A 20842-nucleotide genomic window follows, 5' to 3' on the forward strand; every position below is an offset into this window, starting at 1 on the left:
CTATTACTTCACCATTGACTCGCTCTCATTTATTTTGTTCATCTCATACCTCAAAAAAGAGTAAGCAGGAAAGCCCATTTAGTTGCCGGTGCCTTGCAGGTCCGAGAGAGTTAGCCAAAGGAAAGGGATAAGTGTTTTGGAACCTCCCTCATAAATGAGTTAACCCCATCCCGCTGCAATCCTAAACCCTTCCCACTTCATCACCACCACCACCACCACCACCACCATAATCGTCATCATCATCATAATCATCTCAAAAATTGGAAGTGACGATTCAAAGAGAAGAAAAAATTAAATCTGGCCTCTGACCTTTTGAGTCGGGATAAACCTTGCCCCGCCCTCTAGCTAAGGAAGATTTCCATAAACAAACCATAAGGGAAACTTGAGATCTCATTACTGGAAGTTCCCTGTGTGTGTGTGTGTGTGTGTGTGTGTGTGTGTGTGTGTGTGTGTGTGTGTGTGTGTGTGTGTGTGTGCGTGTGTGTTTAGAGAGGTGTTCGTGAGGTCAGAGTGGCTTGCGTGTTGGCGCGTGCGTGCAGCGTGGCAGCAAGAGCAAGGGAAGGCAGGGAGCAAGGTTTCAGTGAGCCAGTCATCGTGTGGACGTCGGACAGAGAAGGTCCGTCTCGGTGCCCTGGATCGATTGCACTCGGTGGCGCATTCTTTGTGTCTCCGCTCGAGAGAGAGAGAGAGAGAGAGCGTGTGCATACGCCTCTCTTTGCTTCCTTATTTATTAGTTGTGGCCAGTTTTCCTTCTTATGCGTAGGCATTTCGCGTACTTCATAGTAGCTTGTTTAAAACTTTTTTCCTTGGTACTGGAATAGCGTGTGTGAGGTCAACATACGAGTATACGTACACTTATTTGAAAACCATATCTATTGTTCTCCTAAAAGTTCATATTAACTATTTTACCCGATATTTCTGTGTGGTTACATAAATGAAGAGAACACAAACTATTGTTCAAAAGTTTTCCTGCGTAGTGAAATTTCTCAAAACTTTTGCTGCTTACTTTATTTAGAAATTTCCTCTTTGAAATTGCGACAAAAAATATTGTGCAGGGGCAGTTTATGAAAGGTGTTTCCGTGAAAGCGGATGAAAATTTTTCACACAAAAAGAAAATAAATACATAGAATAAACTAACAAAAGAAAGACTTGCAGTTCAACTCATCCGGCAAAGGAAAGTTGACGAGCTAGTGTTCAGAGAGGATTCGACTCATCCAAGGACAAATTGTTGCTCGTGTAGAGGAACACGGAAGGGAGGGATTGATTCCGTCGCAGCAGCATAAATTATTCGCGTGCTTTGTGGGGTCGGTTCGTGCCTGCCCCTCAACACTACTCCACTGGCGCTCATGCAAACCCCTGCCTTCCGTTTTTCTTAAGATATTTCCTACCACAAGCACATCGTGTACTGGCTACTTCGACTTCAGCAAGTTCAGCCACCCCGTTCCGCATCACAGCTACCCTGACGCCCCATCCGTCCTCGCCACGCTGGTCAAGCATTTTCTTTATTTCCTGTAAGAAGGAAAGATTTGTTCACTCCTCGAGAACGGAATCCATTACGTAGGTGCTGTGCTTTATTAAAGAAAAAAAAAACTAATATCTTACCATCTTTTCTTTATCATCCCTTCCTTGTTGTCAGCTCTGAGTATTTTGGGGTTCAATTTGTGCTCCAATTTCCTTTTCCTGCGACTTAAGTGTGCAAGACGAGTGAGATATAGAGTGAACAGCTCCTGGCGGACTGACGTGATGGCGGCGTGAGGGGCTGCAGGTGTCACTGGTATTGGCACAGCTGCCGTCACGGCATCCGAGAAGCCTTGGACATCTCAAGGTTGGGCGGCCGTGTAGCGGAGACTGCGTGCCGCTGTTGATTTGTCTTGCGCGCCATGTCCCGCCTCATAAAGGAATGCCGGGACACGGCACACTCTCGCTCCATCGGGGAGGGAGCCACGGCGTTGCCCTCCGCAGTGCCAACCACATCCTCTAGCGGCGGCAACTCGCCTATGTCTGGCAACAAAATCGTCAAGACGTGGCGCGTGATGGGAGACCGCACTCGTTCCAAAACCAAGGACATCCTCAAGAGGTGGCAGACGATGAATAACGGCCAGACGTCTGAGGACTCTCTGGGAGGCATGGACGACTTCAGTGACATCAGCGGTAGCACTGAAAGCGAGCGTGCGGGTCACCGTTCAAAGAAAGGGACCTGGAGTGTGCACGTATGGAGTAAGTACCTCTATGTGTGCCCGAGTTTGTCTGTGTGTATGTGTGTGTGTGTGTGTGTGTGTGTGTGTGTGTGTGTGAGCACAAGCCCTCGGCAATGCACGTTTTGAAAACCCCAGCCAGTGTTCTTGTCACGTGTCTCGCCCTCATATCAGTACTTTGCTCTTCCTTTTTCGATCTTTCAAATACAAAATAAGCCACATCACACAAAACAAAACACTACGAGAAATGTCTGACGTGAAATAAAATATTGCACAGAAGAGAAAAGAATGTGTGTGTGTGTGTGTGTGTGTGTGTGTGTGTGTGTGTGTGTGTGTGTGTGTGTGTGTGTGTGTGTGTGTGTGTGTGTGTGTGTGTGTGTGTGTGTGTGTGTGTGTGTGTGTGTGTGTGTGTGTGTGTGCGCGCGTTTAGAAAGTGTGCCCCAAACAAGCAACTTTTTATGAATATCATAACTATTATTTTAACTTATCCGAACGCGTTGAACACATCAAATCAGACCATAGTTCAGCCATTACCATTTAACTGCTGCCTTGGAAAAAATTAACATTAAACACTTCCTTCATCTTCACAACCAAGAATCCACGAATCAAAAAATCCATATTCCAGCCGGTGGTGATGCTCCTAGCGTTTGGTGGGACTGCCGTGCTATTTCTGTCGAAGTGTGACCTTTCCATTCGTTAGGAGAGTCACTAAGTCTGTTCTCATCCCGGAGATTTATCCCATAACCACAAACTCACACAAAGGCGACAGTACAGGGCGTTTTAACACGTTTTTCTTAGGTTTGTATAAAAGTTTCAAAGACAAGATAAGAAACCAACACGAAGACTTAATGCGACAACAAAATTCACGTGTAAATATCACCGCATATCTTACAGTAAATGTGGTTTACGTGGAAAATGACCTCTATCTTGTTTATTTATATATAATTCTATTAGAACTTCAGACAAAAATAAGAAATCAACACGATAACTGAATGCTGGAACAAAAAAAGATAAACACACGTGCAAATACCAAACATCTCAAAGTGCAGAAAAATAAATAAACAAATAAGTGGTTAAGATGAAAATTTAAACTTTCATGAATTTCTTAGTATGAGTTTGCACACAACATTAGGTCTTGTTTCTGAATAGTTAATGAATACAGTTAATATTTTCACATAAACACGCACACACAAACTCAAGCAAGCACGTGCATCCCTCTCCCCAAAAACTCCTACACTAATAATCTCAACTCTCTCTCTCTCTCTCTCTCTCTCTCTCTCTCTCTCACACACACACACACACACACACACACACACACACACACACACACACAAACACACAAACAGTATTATTAAAGCAGTGCGGAAACGTCTTCCATGTCTTGGATTTAATGAGAAAGTGGAAGCAACATGGATGGGAAATGATGGAATGTTGGGACGAAAAATGAATAGTCTGCAATCACATATCTGTTTACAATTGCAATTAAGTGTTGTGTGTGTGTGTGTGTGTGTGTGTGTGTGTGTGTGTGTGTGTGTGTGTGTGTGTGTGTGTGTGTGTGTGTGTGTGTGTGTGTGTGTGTGTGTGTGTGTGTGTGTGTGTGTGTGTGTGTGTGCGTACGCAAGCGCCCGCGCCAATTGCAGCTGATGTCTCAGTGTCTTTCATTATCAAGTCTTCTCGCTTCCTGATGTTAGAGAATTACTTCAGTGTTTAGTCTTGACTTGTAGATCAGGTCCATCAAACGTAATAGTGTACATTTTTTTTTTTTCGCTACACATTTCTTCTATTATCATTGTTTTTGTAGTTTTCTTGATTAAAAGTTGCAAATTTCTTGAACACATTCTCGGGACTACTTCTTATATTGTGTGTCTACATGCTCCCTTCATGCTGTTTACGTGGACATAAATGCTTCTTAATGTGTCATTTGTGTGGTACTTGGGAAGAAGTTTGAAATTAATGGTTAGTACTCGTGCAGGGTTATTATATTACGTTTAGTTCTCTCTCTCTCTCTCTCTCTCTCTCTCTCTCTCTCTCTCTCTCTCTCTCTCTCTCTCTCGTTCTGTGTTTGTGTCTGACGCGTTTATGGTTTTCTTCCCCTGTTATTATATTCCATTCTAGGTCTCTTCCTACTTCATCGATTTTTTCTCATCACACGGCTAAATATCTGTTTTGTATTCTACTTTCTATTTTTTTTTTCTGGATCTCTCAGGAGAAATTTTTGTTTCGATAAATTTGAAGATATTCCAATCACCAGCAAAGCAAATTTTTCTTTGTTTCTTCTGATATAATTTTCTAGAGCATCTAAATACATAAACAACTTGATCTAGAGAACAGCCCTAGTTATTATTTACCAGCCAGAATACATCATATAATGGAGATCTAATTTATATGTGTAGATGGTTCAGTATGATTATATTTTCTAAATCGTTTATTCTAGTTTTACTAAACGATTAAGTATCTCTTTTGCAATACACTTGATAAACACCGGCCAACCATATCCCTGTTACATAGGAGCGTAGCGCTATGCCACAACATTTAATGAATTAAGATTTTCTCATTACCCATGTACTTACTCTTTTTCTGCTGGGTACAAACTCTTCATGTTCCGAAAGTTTCTTTTTTGTCATTTCAAACGCGAGTCATTTTGTTGCATTTATATACATAATTCAAAATAGAAATTTCTCACTTCAGTTTTACAATTCTTTTTCGAATTCTCTTGCACCTTCTGACTTTTAGTATAACCTGTGAGTAAACCATTTCTGCACTTGCTATAAAGCAAAAAAAAAAAAAAAAAAAAAAATTGCTACCATCCAAATGTTACTTAAATAAATCACCCTCTCTGTACATTATTGTTATTTTAACGTACTTTAGTTCGCTCGCCTTCTCGAAATCTAACAGCTCTATCTAGAACACGATCACTCTGGAACATCATCTTTAATGTTTTACAAAAAATGGTACTTACTTCCTTGCATTTCGTAATCATGTGATTTTAGGGGCTTTTTTTTTTTTCGATTTGTGTCGTGTGTGTATCCATCAAGGCATGATGAAAAATGGATGCGCAACCACCAGCTGTTAACATCTCAGTGAGAGCTCAAAAGCATATTATTACCAATCTTTGGGTAAGACTGTGACCTCACACACGACATACTCCATCCCACTGGTCAGGGGAGATAGTAACTAGCCCAATTGTTAATAGAAAAATCCTAGAGCTGATCGTCCCATACAGGGATTCGAATCTATGCTAGCCATGGTGGCCAACACAGACAGAGCCACGAAGCAGTGTGTGTGTGTGTGTGTGTGTGTGTGTGTGTGTGTGTGTGTGTGTGTGTGTGTGTGTGTGTGTGTGTGTTCCTGGACAATGCTTACTGCTAAATTTTGGACAGGGTATACTTCTGAAATCCTTGGGCAAAAATTCCCCACAGCCAGTAAGTAACATAGCACTTGTAAATGACGTTCTTCTACTAGACGACTTATGAGAACAAACAATCAAACACACACACACACACACACACACACACACACACACACACACACACACACACACACACACACACACACACACACACACAGCTCTACATCATGAATATTAGGAAATGAATATGTTTACTTCTAAAGTTATAGCAGCTTCAGACCGGACAGAAACTTCTATAAATACGATTTCAGTATAAAACTATAAAAAGATTTCTCTACATGATTTTTCACTGACAACATCAAAATATTACACTCACAAAGATAAGAAGAGAAACAGCAAAAACAGAGAGGGAAACAACTTTATATTCTTGTTACTCACTTATTCCCTTAATGCTCCTTAGGCTGTGTGAAAACCAGTCCAGCAAAGCGTCACGTACCTGAAGAAATAAGATAAATGATGAAAGTAGTGGAGAGCAAACAAGTATCTGGAAGAGTACTCGTTTGTTTAATTACACACACATACACACCGACTAAACCCTCTCCACTTTTTTTTTTATACATATTGACCCTTTTTTCAATCGTGTGCAGTGAAAATAGAGACGAAGAAACGAGTATCAAGATAGCAAAATTGGAAAAATTGTTGGTACTTTCAGAGAGAAAAGAAAAAAATCAGTGTAGTAAGAGCATAAACCCGGAAAAATAAGAAAGGGGTGGGGAACTATGAACACATAGATAATGAAGGAAGTCTTCCGGAACATTTCAAGAAAAGGAAATAAGACAGATTAGTTTAAGTTAGGTAAAGTCAATCAGTAAGTTTGCCAAAGTTAATCTCGGCTCCGGTGGGCAAAGGCGCAATTACATGGGAGAGAAATTCCCTTGACATTCTCCGGAAAAATGCTCAATTTATGACCAGACAAGGAGCGGTGGGTTGTTGTTATGTGCTGGCCTGCTTCACTCAGGTGCCGCTGCGAGTGGGAACAGATGACCCCGTATGCACGGTACGGTTACAATCCATGGATTTAGTTCACTGATCAGTTACGAGGGGCGTGCACGTGACACCATACGTATTGTGACACGTGATTCTTTTAGCAATTATATCTACATATAGAAAAAAAAAACTACCACACTAGAACGATCAACATCTCAGTGGAACACATAGGGCAAATTTACATGGTGATAGTGATTTCGCTTAGTATCTCACAAAAACAAACTCCCAAATTTAGAATTGTTTGTATTGATATAGACTTAACATGCTGGTTGATTACTATTACGGTTAATATTTCATTAGAACAAACCTCTGCACTAGAAAACTGCTGCTTTACACACCAGACTTCAACTTTTCAGAGCGATTCCCTTCGTCAGTAGAACGGAAAGATATTTTGTTATAGAGTATTTTAAGCGAGAAATATGTGATCTACACTGCAGAGAGAATAACATACGAATGGCTCGCTTTGTGTCTGGTGTGAAAAATGAAATATGATATACGAGAAGAAAAAAAATATCAGAACTATAAGCAATCTTTTATTTTTATTTTTACTATATCTCGTCAAGCCATTCTTGTGTTTCAGTGCGGTGTTCAGTACAAAGAGCGTTATGCAGACCCACGAGTTTACTCCGGTTATCGTGTTACCATCAACCCAACTAATGTGGAGTGTTGACCTGATAAAGTCAGATTTTCTCAGATAAACGTATAATTCTTGCTAATAAAATTTTCGTGTAATGCTACTCTCAATAACCGCCTTTCATCTTTTCCACCATGAACGAGGGGCATCATTATTTTTTACGGTTATAACGTTGACGAAAATTGACATTCTGAATACCAGTCCTCGTCGATTTTGTACAAAGCGGCATTGCATCTTTCTCCTCTCTGGACCCCAAAGAGATCAAACCTGCAAACGTAAAGGTAACACAGAATATTACTACATTACAAGGGCATTTTACGCATAACTCAATCATTTATTTTTACCATGCTGCCGTGACTCGGAGCCCGCCTGACCTTGTGCTGCCTGGTCACGCTGCAGCAAATAAACAAGTCCCGTTGTTTTCCTGGGACAAGTCATTTGTTTTTTATTGGAAGTCGTCAGACACGCCACATGTTATTCCGTCACGGAATTATCGAAAGAAAGGAGCATGCAAATAACGACTTATGTTCATCCTATCTCTCTCTCTCTCTCTCTCTCTCTCTCTCTCTCTCTCTCTCTCTCTCTCTCTCTCTCTCTCTCTCTCTTCATTCGAGTGATAAAATATGAAACGAATCAAAATTGAGAAAAAAAATAAAAAAATGGGAGAAAGACTTTTTAACATAGTAAACAGAAAAAGACGAAAAAAAGTAATGAAGAGATGAAGAGATATAAAAGGAGGAAGATGTCGGAAGGGAAGAGAATGACATTTTGGTGGAGGAGGACGAGGAGAAGAAGGAGGAGGAGGAAGAGAAAGAGGAGGAGGAGGAGGAGGAGGAGGAGGAGGAGGAGGAGGAGGAGGAGGAGGAGGAGGAGGAGGAGGAGGAAGAGGAGGAGGAGGAGGAGGAGGAAGAGAAAGAGGAGAAGAAGGATGAGGAGGAGGAGGAGGACCGGCATATTACCACGGTGTAAGGATTCTGCTTCTTGGCTTTCTTTAGCAGAAAAAAAAGATAAAAATGCAAAGAAAAGATCGATATGCTGGGATGAATGGATGCTAATGAATAAAAAAAAATGCACAGAAAGATAGAAGCAAAAAATTATTCTTGGCTTCAACTTCACTTCACTTCACTTCACTTCACTTCAACATCCTCCTTCTCCTCCTCCTCCTCCTCCTCCTCCTCCTCCTCCTCCTCCTCCTCCTCCTCTTCTTTTCTATATTACCTCTTCCCTCCTCACCACCTCCTCCTCCTCTTTCTCTTCCTTTTTCTCGTTACGACCAGTCTCCTCATCTGTAGCAAGGTAAGAAAAAATAAAACTCATTTTCAAGAAGAAAATTCAATGTTTCGACCAAGGTGAAAATAAAACAACATCTAAAAAAATTGCGTTCACGACACACACACACACACACACACACACACACACACACACACACACACACACACACACTCATTCATTTACTCTCGCTCGCTACTCTACTCTCTCTCTCTCTCTCTCTCTCTCTCTCTCTCTCTCTCTCTCTCTCTCTCTCTCTCTCTCTCTAATAAACCCATCAGCTACCAAGTACTGGCAAATATTTTTCAAGACTTAATTTTCGTTTCTCACTACAGAGAGAAAAAAAACATTCTTTTGATACACTTTTCCACGTCCTTGATGCCGGAGATATTCAGGGTGTGTGTGTGTGTGTGTGTGTGTGTGTGTGTGTGTGTGTGTGTGTGTGTGTGTGTGTGTGTGTGTGTGTGTGTGTGTGTGTGTGTGTGTTTTGATATATATGTAAGCCTTCTATCCCTTGTGAGGTTAATGCTCATAAAAGAGAAACTATTACAAAATGTGTATTCTTAACAACGCTATAAACAAATATTTTATGATTAAATGTTCCCTTTCTAAAAACATATTCACACGTATTTCCGAAAAAAATGTTTGTCAAAAATTTTGGAAAAAATATGTGAGATTATCTTTTACTCGTCTTCTTTTTGAGGATGATTCAGACAGGAGAGAGAGAGAGAGAGAGAGAGAGAGAGAGAGAGAGAGAGAGAGAGAGAGAGATAACAGGTATTATCATCACAATTTCCATACGTATAATTCTTACTGTTCCTCTTCAAAAATTTTGCATACAACGTGTCCAAGCTATTCCCTCAAAATTCTCTCTCTTTCTCTCTCTCTCTCTCTCTCTCTCTCTCTCTCTCTCTCTCTCTCTCTCTCTCTCTCTCTCTCTCTCTCTCTCTCTCTCTCTCTCTCTCTCTCTCTCTCTCTCTCTCTCTCTCTCTCTCTCTCTCTCTTCATTCATTTACGCAGATGAGGAAACATTTATACTCCAGGATTTTTTTCTACTTTTTTTTTTCAGGACAATAATTATTTTCAAACCCTGCATGTTGATTTCTTACAGGTATACAAGTATCATAAAAAAAAAAAAAATGTGTACAGCACTGTTAAAGAAAAAGCGCCATTTTAAAATACTTTCCATTTTAAGTGACTAAAAGAATGCATAAATAATACATATCACATTACACACATACACAACACACACACACACACACACACACACACACACACACACACACACACACACGCTTAAAGATATCACTTAAAACTGATATTAGAAAGTATTTTGCCAGACGACTGCTGCAAACACTTTCGTATTCTCCTTCCTAAGTAAACTATCAATAAAAAAGCTAATTTATCTAAACCCTCCTGTAAGCATTTCCCTTTCTAGCATATCTTCTTTTTGAAAACACAATCACCTCTATTACCTTACAACTCTTAAACGTGAAATATCCTCCTCTGAAGACTCATATTGACGCAATCTCTGTGAAGCTAACAAGTCTGAAAAGTTGAGAGAATACCCTTACCATGCGACTAGTGAACGCGGAATTACATTATTCACCTTACTATCAGTTTTATAGCAAGTGGTGAGAGGAAGGAAGGAGACCTATGGACTTCAATATATATGTAGAAGCTGACGTGTATGTTGAGTGAAGTGAAAGAGGATGAAGGCAGGGAAAGAGGGTGGGAGGGACGGCACCGAGGGTTTATGAAGGGATTATTTCGACTCGGGGCAAGTTTATTATGGGAGAGAACGAGGGAACGAAGGTTAGTGGCGGGGAATGTACAAGGAAAAGTGGAAAAGGGAAATAGGTACCAAGGGGGGTAGGATGTTATATGCTTTATCATTCGCCAATTTCATATTCCACTATCCAGTAAATAGTGAAAATATATGATAAAAATTTGACAGAGAACTCACTATACAAATATTTTTAGTATATCGTAAAGTAGGTATGAGTGAGATTTTTCTTCCCTTTGTATTGCAAGCATTTTTTTTACGGAGCGAAAGTCCAATATTTTCCAAGTGTATTTATATGCTCTAATAAAATAAGAACAATTATGAATAAGTATCATGTCCGGCCTTATACTGTGAAAGGTTCCATTCAATGCAAGTTTATGCTTTCCTTATTTTAGACTATGAAATAAGAAATAGTTTAAAGTCACTGCACATTACTGATTTAAGGTCGGATCATAAAACAGTCTTCTCTTCCCTCTTTCCTCTTTCATGATTTCCTTCCAATTTGTCTCCTATGTCTTTCCTTATCCTATTTCTCGTCTTTTATCTTCTTCCATTAATCTTTTATCTCCATCGCATGCTCTTTCCTCCTTCTCTTCATTCGTTTTTCTTTCATTTTTTTCATTTTTCTCATAAGAAACACCTCCCTTTTTCTCTTCTTTTATCAACAATGTTCCCTCTCCATCTCACCTCCATCGTTTGCGCTCCTGTACCTTCTCCCCGTCCTTTCTTCCCTTCATCCATTAGCCAAATACACCAACAATCCCTCCGAGAAATGTCCATAAAGACACGAAAAAGCAGGAAATTATATTTTTTTCCTATTCTAAAAAAATATTACTAGATTTCAAACGCTGTTAGAAGAATATCATGTTTGTGTTTGTATGTTTAGTGATATTTACATAACTGATAATGAAAGGAAATGAACGCATATAACTGGTAGTATTTCATGAGGAAAACTATTATAGTTTTTTAACTGTCACAGCGCCTTTCCTGGCTCTCTTTCTTCCCTGCTGCGCCACACGAGAGAGGATGGCTTCTTAATGAAGTTTTCAGGGAGTTTTCAGAACAGTGTTGTGCTCAGCGATAATTAGGAACGGAGACGGTGACGAGGGCAACTTTTCCTGAGGCGCATTTTTTTTCCTCCCCTATGATAATGAAGGCGGGAACATTAGCAGTTGTGACGTTACTGGTGGTGGTGGTTGTGGTGGTGGTGGTACTGATGATACTAGATACAGAGAGATTTGATGGCAAAATAACAATGTGAAATAAGGAAACACATTCTGTATCATCGCACCACCAGGAGCACTATTATCATCATCAACAGCAATAAAAACAGTAGCACATATAACGAGAAGATAAAAAAAATAACTACATAAATTCCTATAATTTTTTTTCTCTGTTTCCTCCTCGGTGCATCGGCTTTCCATTCTTTCCCTTTTACATCCTTCCGGGTTCATACTTCATTGGTTTCCCTCTGCATGTGAGGAGACGTGAGTGCTTTATCGCGTGCATGGCATAGAGAGAGAGAGAGAGAGAGAGAGAGAGAGAGAGAGAGAGAGAGAGAGAGAGAGAGAGAGAGAGAGAGAGAGAGAGAGAGAGAGAGAGAGAGAGAGAGAGAGAGGCGGGGAGGGGTCTTGCACCAAGGTATCAGGGGGGTAAACAGATGGACGAACAGATAAACAGACAGACAAGAAAAAAGAAAGACTGTGCATAGAAAATAAAGAAATGAATGAAAAAAAGAACAAGGAGAGCAGTGAAGTATACAATTTTAATATCCTTTCTGTTGTGTGTTGAAGAAAACATTCTTTCCTTTAGGTAAAAAAAAAAAAGAACAGATGGAAGTCCCAGGAATAATTCTCTAAATAAAAATATAAAATAAAAATCCTTTGTTGATGCGGAAAGCCCAAGAAACACCCACCACGACCTTGTCCTCATGTTATGGTAATGGGCGAGAAGAGGGGATAAGTCGTTCACTTCCCACACAGAAAGAAAGAGACAATGCTTTGATGCGTGGTGTCTGTCTTTAAGGTGGATCTGAGGCGTATGGGTTCTTTCTACGCTTTATTCTGTCTTTTGAGCTACTGGAATATTTCAATGTACTACAGTTTTTTTTTTATATCAGTTTTGTGTTTGTATCGTGATCTTTCTTTTTATATCAGACTGTTTTTTTTTTTTTCTATGCACGTTTATATATGTATAAATTTGAATGTGTTGCCCTCACCTAGGTACAAATCACATGACACGTGCCTTCTTCCTAGCCAGACTTGCTATGATCGTGACATGCGGTGAAGTGAAGTGTGAGAACATTTCAGGTCAAGAATAGCTCCCACGAGTTTGGGAATAAATCATGACCACGTCAATAACTAAAGTGGCTTTCGTGTTTCCCTTGGTATTTCTTTCTGAGTTCAGAATTTCCTGTCTTTTGTGAGCTTTTAAATCATGATGTTCATCCTTTAGCAATCCTTATATTGTCGATGGATTTTGTTACGATTTTCGCCCATTTCCATTCATAAATAGAAGAGATTATTATTATTTTTGTATATAAAGAGCTATGGGGAAAAACAACAAAAACGTGGTATAAAAACAAATGAAAAAAAGCTGAAGGTGTCAATCCCTTAGGAAGACAGTCAGAAAAGAAGTCCAAAATTATGTAAAGAACTTCTTAATAATGCAAACCTGAGTGAAAGGTTTCGAGGAAAGAATGAAAAGAACTACTACATCTTTAGTTGGGGATATAGACAGGAAAAACGATTTGATTTGAAAGTAAAACGGCATTCTGTATATTTCTAGTTAATAAACTATTTAAATTATTGGAAGAGAATACTGCAAGTGAACATAATTTTTGGTTGTTACTGTACTTGAGTCTTCATAATAAAAATATACACAAAACTTAGACATGTAACTTATACTTCTATTTTTTTTTCATACTATATTTTGAAAATTTATAGACGAATTTATTGAATGATAAGTAACTTCCCGAAATGAGCTACGAAAGTGGAAAGAAGTCATTGTTCTGTATAAGAATCATGAGGTAGGACTTGTGGTGGTAGGGGTGAGTAAGTGATGCAAAAGTGCCCCCGTGAATCAGCTCGTCTGGCTGGGGAGGGAGTTAGAGGATAATTTAATCAATTACCTCAAACGAATCCCAACCTCATCTATGTTTCATGCAGATCTTCCTTAATGAGCATTTCTATTAAGTTGAGGTATCTAAGCGCTTGCGCACAAACGCACACGCAAGCAAGCACGCACGCACGCACGCACGCACGCACGCACACGCACACACACACACACACACACACACACACACACATATACACGCGCGCGCACGCGCACGCAAACTTCGTGTGTACATCAAGCAAATATAATAATGGTGTAAGCAGAATGCTAAATGAAGTGAAATTCCATTTATACTCTTCCATGAATTTCATTATGACCAACACACGAAAAGGCTTCATATTTCCTTCACGAACCGTCAGCCTCACCTACCTGTACCACGATACCCCCACTTTAATTAGTATTGTATTACCTGTTGCCTCAAGCGCTCATCCAATCCAAACACACACACACACACACACACACACACACACACACACACACACACACACACACACACAGAAGCGCTGGTCCCATGAAAAACTGAGTAGAATCAGTACGTATGGGTAGAACGCGTCTGTGAATGGAAAGGTCATGAGCTGGATCGAAGTTTACTACCTGCTTCTTCTTTCTGAGCATGACGCGCCAGATAGCACTACCACCGCCAGCAAGCTTTCAGTCCGTAATGATCCTCACTGCTACTTTAGCTTATGAAATGCGACACCCCTCTGGTCTGAATTAATTACCTCTCTCTCTCTCTCTCTCTCTCTCTCTCTCTCTCTCTCTCTCTCTCTCTCTCTCTCTCTCTCTCTCTCTGTGTGTGTGTGTGTGTGTGTGTGTGTGTGTGTGTGTGTGTGTGTGTGTGTGTGTGTGTGTGTGTGTGTGTGTGGGGCGAGGACGTGTGTGTAATAATAATAACAATAATAATAATAATAATAATGATAATAATAATAACAGTATTCCGGTTTATTTAAATGGCAGCTTACCGAGTCAGCTGAAAATTGTACATGTTATGTTGCTTATACATATCCTTATATACTGAAATCCATACATCTTGAGTCTACAACCAAGGTGGTATCTGGCTGCTAGTGCAAGTGACCTAGGCCGGGGTTTGTTAGGTCATCTCGTGTGTATGTATTTTTATTATTCGGAGATTGCTTTTCTTACCCAACAGGGGATCACCACTTCCGATTTTCATAAGGCGTACCTAATCACTACTAGGTGAACAAGGGCCACAAAATTTAATACAAACCTTGCCAAAATGACTGATCTAACCCGGGAAATCGAGTGTGCAACCACTGCACCATCTGGAGATATGTGTGTGTGTGTGTGTGTGTGTGTGTGTGTGTGTGTGTGTGTGTGTGTGTGTGTGTGTGTGTGTGTGTGTGTGTGTGTGTGTGTGTGTGTGTGTGTGTGTGTGTGTGTGTGTGTGTGTGTGTGTTAGCAATACATAAAACTTGATTAAGTAACTCAAAGGAGGAAAAGTTGCAACTAATTGCATTTACAAATTATGTTTAATATCAAGTGTACGTAAATAGCACAAGTAATGCATGAATAAATTCAAGAATAAGACGTTGCTGCCTCTGGTAAGACTGTTTACCGTTTCCAAGCAAACGCTAGTAATGCATTTCCCACTTCTCATTATGGAACTGCAATATGAACACCATGATCACCATTTTCATTACGACGACTGAGAGATGAATGGATGTAGAGGAACCTTTCACTACGTGTAAAATTTGGAAGGCATATTTGTCTCATCAAAACTACTGTATTTTGAAAGATCTCAAACTAACAAGATTATTTAAGGGTGTTTGTTTCCTATTAGCGAAGCAGAATTCCTGTTAAACTATCATTAAGATCATGAAAACTTCCTTAAAAACTACGGAGTTCGTTAGAAGTAATCAATACAAGGCACTGGAAGCCTTCCCAAACGTGGTGCTTGACGTTCGAGCTCTACCATGAGTGAGTCTTGTAATCTGGCAATCTAAGAAATGTCTAAGTCCTTTTCCTTAACGGAGTCTAGCAAAAACGAAAAACTAAATATAAAAGTGAAATAATAAAAAAAAATAGTTCATACACAATGCTGTCATCACGAAGAAAGTAACAATTTGAGGAGGGTATATTTTTCATCGTTTCAATCATGGATTCTTTTTTTTTTTTTTTACTACCGTCTTTCTATTTCCCTCACTTCAGTTCCTACGAATTTGTAGCTCTCCGCTGCCAACCTTCAAGTTTAGGCTTAAAGAATCCTGCATCAATACTTCCTTACTATTTAAAGCACTACGTTCACTATTCCGGGACTGACATTTACCTCGTCTTCACACGTGTGTTCGCCCACCACTAACCAGTCACCAGACAATGACTTCGCTTTGATAGCTTCACTAAAGCACAGAATGGTGTGTTATTGATGATGGAATGTAACGAGCTGGAAGGCTACTCAAACACACACACACAAACACACACACACACACACACACACACACACACACACACACACACACACACACACACACACAGAGAGAGAGAGAGAGAGAGAGAGAGAGAGAGAGAGAGAGAGAGAGAGAGAGAGAGAGAGAGAGAGAGAGAGAGAGAGAGAGAGAGAGAGAGAGAGAAGGGAAGGAGAAAGAGAGTGGAGAAAAACAATGTAACCTGACCTACCATTATAAATTGTGCCACTATTATGAAGCAAAACACCTTGAGTTTCCTCTGAAAATAAAATATATTTATCCTAAAAATTTTATTATATTTTAAAAGATAGACCCATACACCAATCCACACATACGAGGGTACACACACACACACACACACACACACACACACACACACACACACACACACACACACACACACACACACTCCACACACCACCACCACCACCACCCACCACCATTGCACGCGAGTGAAATGACGAAAATTACATTAGCTTCTCGTAGCTTTTGTAGATATCATATTTTCCAGATTTTTCAGGAAATATGCTATTATGAGAGAAACAGCACGATAACAGAGAGAGAGAGAGAGAGAGAGAGAGAGAGAGAGAGAGAGAGAGAGAGAGAGAGAGAGAGAGAGAGAGATAAATGGAGTGGCCTAGTATAAGAAGTAGAGGAATGTAATCATCAGTGTAAAGAGTCCTCGACATAAGATAAAATAAAACTAAGCCGGCAAAAAATGTGTCGAAAGGGATGTATTCTGAGCTGTACATTTTCATCCAATACTACACAGCCTCAACTCATCCATCCTGCCTACCTTCAAACCTTTAATACGGATATGACATACTTTCATTTATATTCTCCCCCAATTTCAAATCCTCAAACTTTCACATATCTATTTTTTATATGATTTTTTTTTTACTTTAGAAGTCTGTAATAGTTTTATATTAATATTTTCCCTTTGTTGTTTAATGATTTGCATTTCTTTAAGTGCAAGTTGGATTATTCTGGTGTCACACACACAGGTAAACAAACCATAAACACACACACAGGGAAACGAATATTCCGAGACATACAACTGGCCAACAAAACTGCAGCTATGAAGGATACAAAATATCTAACAAAAGATCCTTTAGTTAGTTATAAAGTAAATGAGTGAAAGGGAAAAGCAATTGTTTTTTGTGAACGACTTAAGATATCAAACCAGGACGGAACCTGTTTGCATGTCATATTCTCTCTCTCTCTCTCTCTCTCTCTCTCTCTCTCTCTCTCTCTCTCTCTCTCTCTCTCTCTCTCTTTCTTTCTGGCCATCTTCCATGTTAGTTCTTCGCGTAAATTATGGCACATCTCGATCACCTGATAATTGGTTCGCAACACACCTGTGCCCCTCTTCCTTCTGCCTCCCGACAAGCTGCTGCGTTGAGAAGGAAGACGTAGAGGGAAATGAGGAGGAGGAGGAGGAGGAAGTGGAAGAGAAATAAAAAGGAAGAGGAGACGAGAGGGTGGAAAATGAGGCAAGGATAAAAAAAAAAGTTAAGTGACAAAAAATATGGAAAAGTTAGTTGGTGGTGAGTCCATGAGCAACGGATGGAAACATTATGACAGGACACTGGAAATTAGCACCTCCCTCTCTTCCTGACATTCATAAATACATGAAATGGGATAAGAGTTTATGAAAGAGGCCGGTGATGATTAAAGGATGTATTTTATTGACTGTTCTCGCCACAAAAAAAAAAAGTAAAAGAAAAGATCGTGTAGAGTAAGTTTAAAAAAAAACACACATACAAATATATACAGAAAATGAGAATTGAGGAAGCAAAACACGTGTGATGAACTCTGATAAATTATACGAAATTATGAGTAAGACAAAAAGTTTTCAATGCATATATATACTAACACTTTCTTTATAATCTCAATAGCAAACATATACCTAAGAGTTCAATGTGGTAGGTAGGTCTGATAATGAAAAAAGTAACTGGACAATGAATCGAGAGGAAATGGATTAAATCTCTCCCATACACACATTTATTCCCCATTGTCTGTTCATGCTTCATACATACAACACTAGTTAATTGACTTCTCTTCATACAATAACCAAAAGGTGAAAGTAAAGAAGAACATGGTTATGACAGAGAGAGGGAGAGACAGAAAGCAGATTTCGTGGGTTAACTTTTGTTCTATGTTCTGCTTTCATAAATTACTGGCGAGGTCGAGTTAGGACACGCTTGCGCTATTGTTCAGGTATCTTACTAATGCTCCCTCACGTCCTGGTCAAATTTAGTGTGTTTTATCTTTTTTTTTTTTCCTGATGTATTTTTTTTTTACATTTCGTGATGTTTGTGGATCTTAAAATTTGGTTGAATTTCTTAATCTCTCTTATTGTGATAAATGACACATATATTACTTTACATTCTCTCTCTCTCTCTCTCTCTCTCTCTCTCTCTCTCTCTCTCTTACACACACAAAAAAAAAACACTCACAAACACAAACACAAACACACACACACACACTCTCTCTCTCTCTCTCTCTCTCTCTCTCTCTCTCTCTCTCTCTCGATTAACAAACAACACATATTCCAACAAGTAGAAAGACGTGCAACCACAGCCAAGCCTCTCGAGAAGTTGTGTTTTATTCCAGAGTGTCGGAAGGTCACGTACAGCACGCCCTAAGAAAATGCTGCTACTCGTACAGCTACTTGTAACATGCCTTCCAATATTTTTTGTGACTACCGCTGCTGCTGCTGTTGCGTAACCTTCCTAATGCTGGTGGTATTATAATTGTTGTTACTGGTGCTGTTGCTGTTACGACTACTACTTGTATTACTTATATTACTGTTTATATTACTGTTGCTGTTATTGTGTACTACTACTACTACTACTACTACTACTACTACTATTACTACAACAACTACTACTATTATGAATGACCATGGTAAATACATATAACGGGATATGAATTTCGAGAAGAAAAAAAGAAGAAAGAAAAATTAAAAGAAAAGGAATAGAAGGAAAAAGAAAGAATAGTAACATTGATAATAATAATAATAATAATAATAATAATAATAATAATAATAATAATAGTAATAATAACAATGACATAATAAAGAAGAAAATATGAAATGCATCTCAAAGTAATTTCGTAACTGTCTTCACTATCTCCTTAAAGTTCTGGAACCATTATTTTTTTTTCTTATTAGATTTTCTTGTCCTTGGCTGGAATCCTTCTTACATAAATTCATAATTACTACGACTACCATTACTGCTAATACTACTACTATTACTACTAATACTACCATCACCTCTACTACTACTACTACTATTACTACTACTACTACTACTACTACTACTACCTACGCTGCTACTACCTTTGTACTACTACTGCTACTACTACTACTACTACTACTACTACTACTACTACTACTTTTAATAATAATGAATAATAATAATAATAATACCTCTACAACTGACGTTACTACTTCTACTACCAGTACTAATTCAAGTACTACTATTCATAATAATGGTAATAATAACAACAATAATAATAATATAATAATATAATAATAATAATAATAATAATAATAATAATAATAACAATAATAATAATAATAATAATAATGCTATAGTAATCCTCCTCATTACTACAAGTAATTTCCAATGAACAGAAGAGCAATAATGAAGGCACATCTATAAATAGTTTCCATACAAAACGGAATCAGTTTGACAATTAAGTATGTTCAATAATGATAATGTAGCAGCGAGAACAACATCAACAGGAATCAAACGTAGTAGATATTCTCTCTCTCTCTCTCTCTCTCTCTCTCTCTCTCTCTCTCTCTCTCTCTCTCTCTCTCTCTCTGCTACTCACCTGTACTCCACTAACACTGTGTCCTCAAGCACCACTTCTCCTTTGTATTCCTCAACCTTTTATTCCTCTATTCTCCACCACTTTCCCGCTCTTCCTTCCGTCTCTAACAACAAAATAGACAAGAAATAAAATAATAAAATTCTAACTTCATGACGAGGATTTCCTGAATCTTTTCTTGACAAACTCAAAAAAGAACGAAATGGATTTCCGTCTGACCTCAATCATTTACATTTTGGGATTGAAACTCGCTGCCTTTCTTCGAGTGATGTGGAGGAGCAAGGAAGGGACAAGAAGTGAGGCGAAAAACAAGAAAATGTGAGGGGTAGAACAAGAATTTAGGTAAAAAGCAGGACCCGTGAAGAGTGTGTAGACGAAGACAGAAGAGAAATAAAACATGAGTGAAGTAAAAGGGATTATTTTGGTTTAATAATAGACGTAAAATAAAGAAATGTAAGCGAAGCGAACTACTCAGTTATTACAAAATTATTCTGATTCCTCTCTCGTTTACGAAAAAAGGTAAAAAGAATTGATGGATTAAAAAACAGAAAATGCTGCTCAAAAGGAAGAAAAAGTCAGGGATTAGTACAAAAAACAAAAACAAAAGCACAATGAAGTAAGAGGGTAAAAATAATGATGGAGAGAGTCAGACAGAAGCACATGATGACACTGGAGGAGCGCCTGGAGTGATGGAGGAGCGGCGACTAGACATGAAAGGTTGAGGAATGTGAGTGCCAAAGGGAGAAGGTAGATCATAAAAGGTGGGAAAAAAGGGAAATAGGTGAGATAATTATGTGTATGTTGGTAAGAGAGAGAGAGAGAGAGAGAGAGAGAGAGAGAGAGAGAGAGAGAGAGAGAGAGAGAGAGAGAGAGAGAGAGAATGCTGGAGTCTCATATACTCTATATAAATGATGACACTGTTTGAAAACACACTTTTAATATCACTAGAATATATCAACGTAATTCGTGATATACTTCTATGTTAATATTGGTGATGTTAGTATTCAGTGTTATAGTACGTGAGCTATTAGTGTATTCATTTGTGTTCGAAAATTAAGATATAAGCTATTTTCATAGTAAACGATTCCTGCTAATGTTATTTAGCAGCACACTAACTTCAATGACAAATCTTGTTAATCATCTCGAAATTCAGCAAGTTACTATTTTTTCTCTCTTTGAGCTCTT

At 38.9% G+C, this 20842-nt stretch overlaps 1 protein-coding gene across 1 annotated transcript in view; it reads left to right on the forward strand.

Moving 5' to 3' along the window:
- Positions 1-605: 605 nt before the first annotated feature.
- LOC123504568 overlaps positions 606-20842 on the forward strand; it is a 273768-nt gene continuing 253531 nt past the window's right edge. Inside the window, 1 exon segment of the mRNA XM_045255172.1 lies at positions 606-2217. Coding sequence (XP_045111107.1) covers positions 1881-2217 — 337 coding nt within the window. The 5' untranslated portion in view covers positions 606-1880.

Source organism: Portunus trituberculatus, chromosome 16 (assembly GCF_017591435.1).
Source record: "Portunus trituberculatus isolate SZX2019 chromosome 16, ASM1759143v1, whole genome shotgun sequence".
Lineage (NCBI taxonomy): Eukaryota > Metazoa > Arthropoda > Malacostraca > Decapoda > Portunidae > Portunus > Portunus trituberculatus.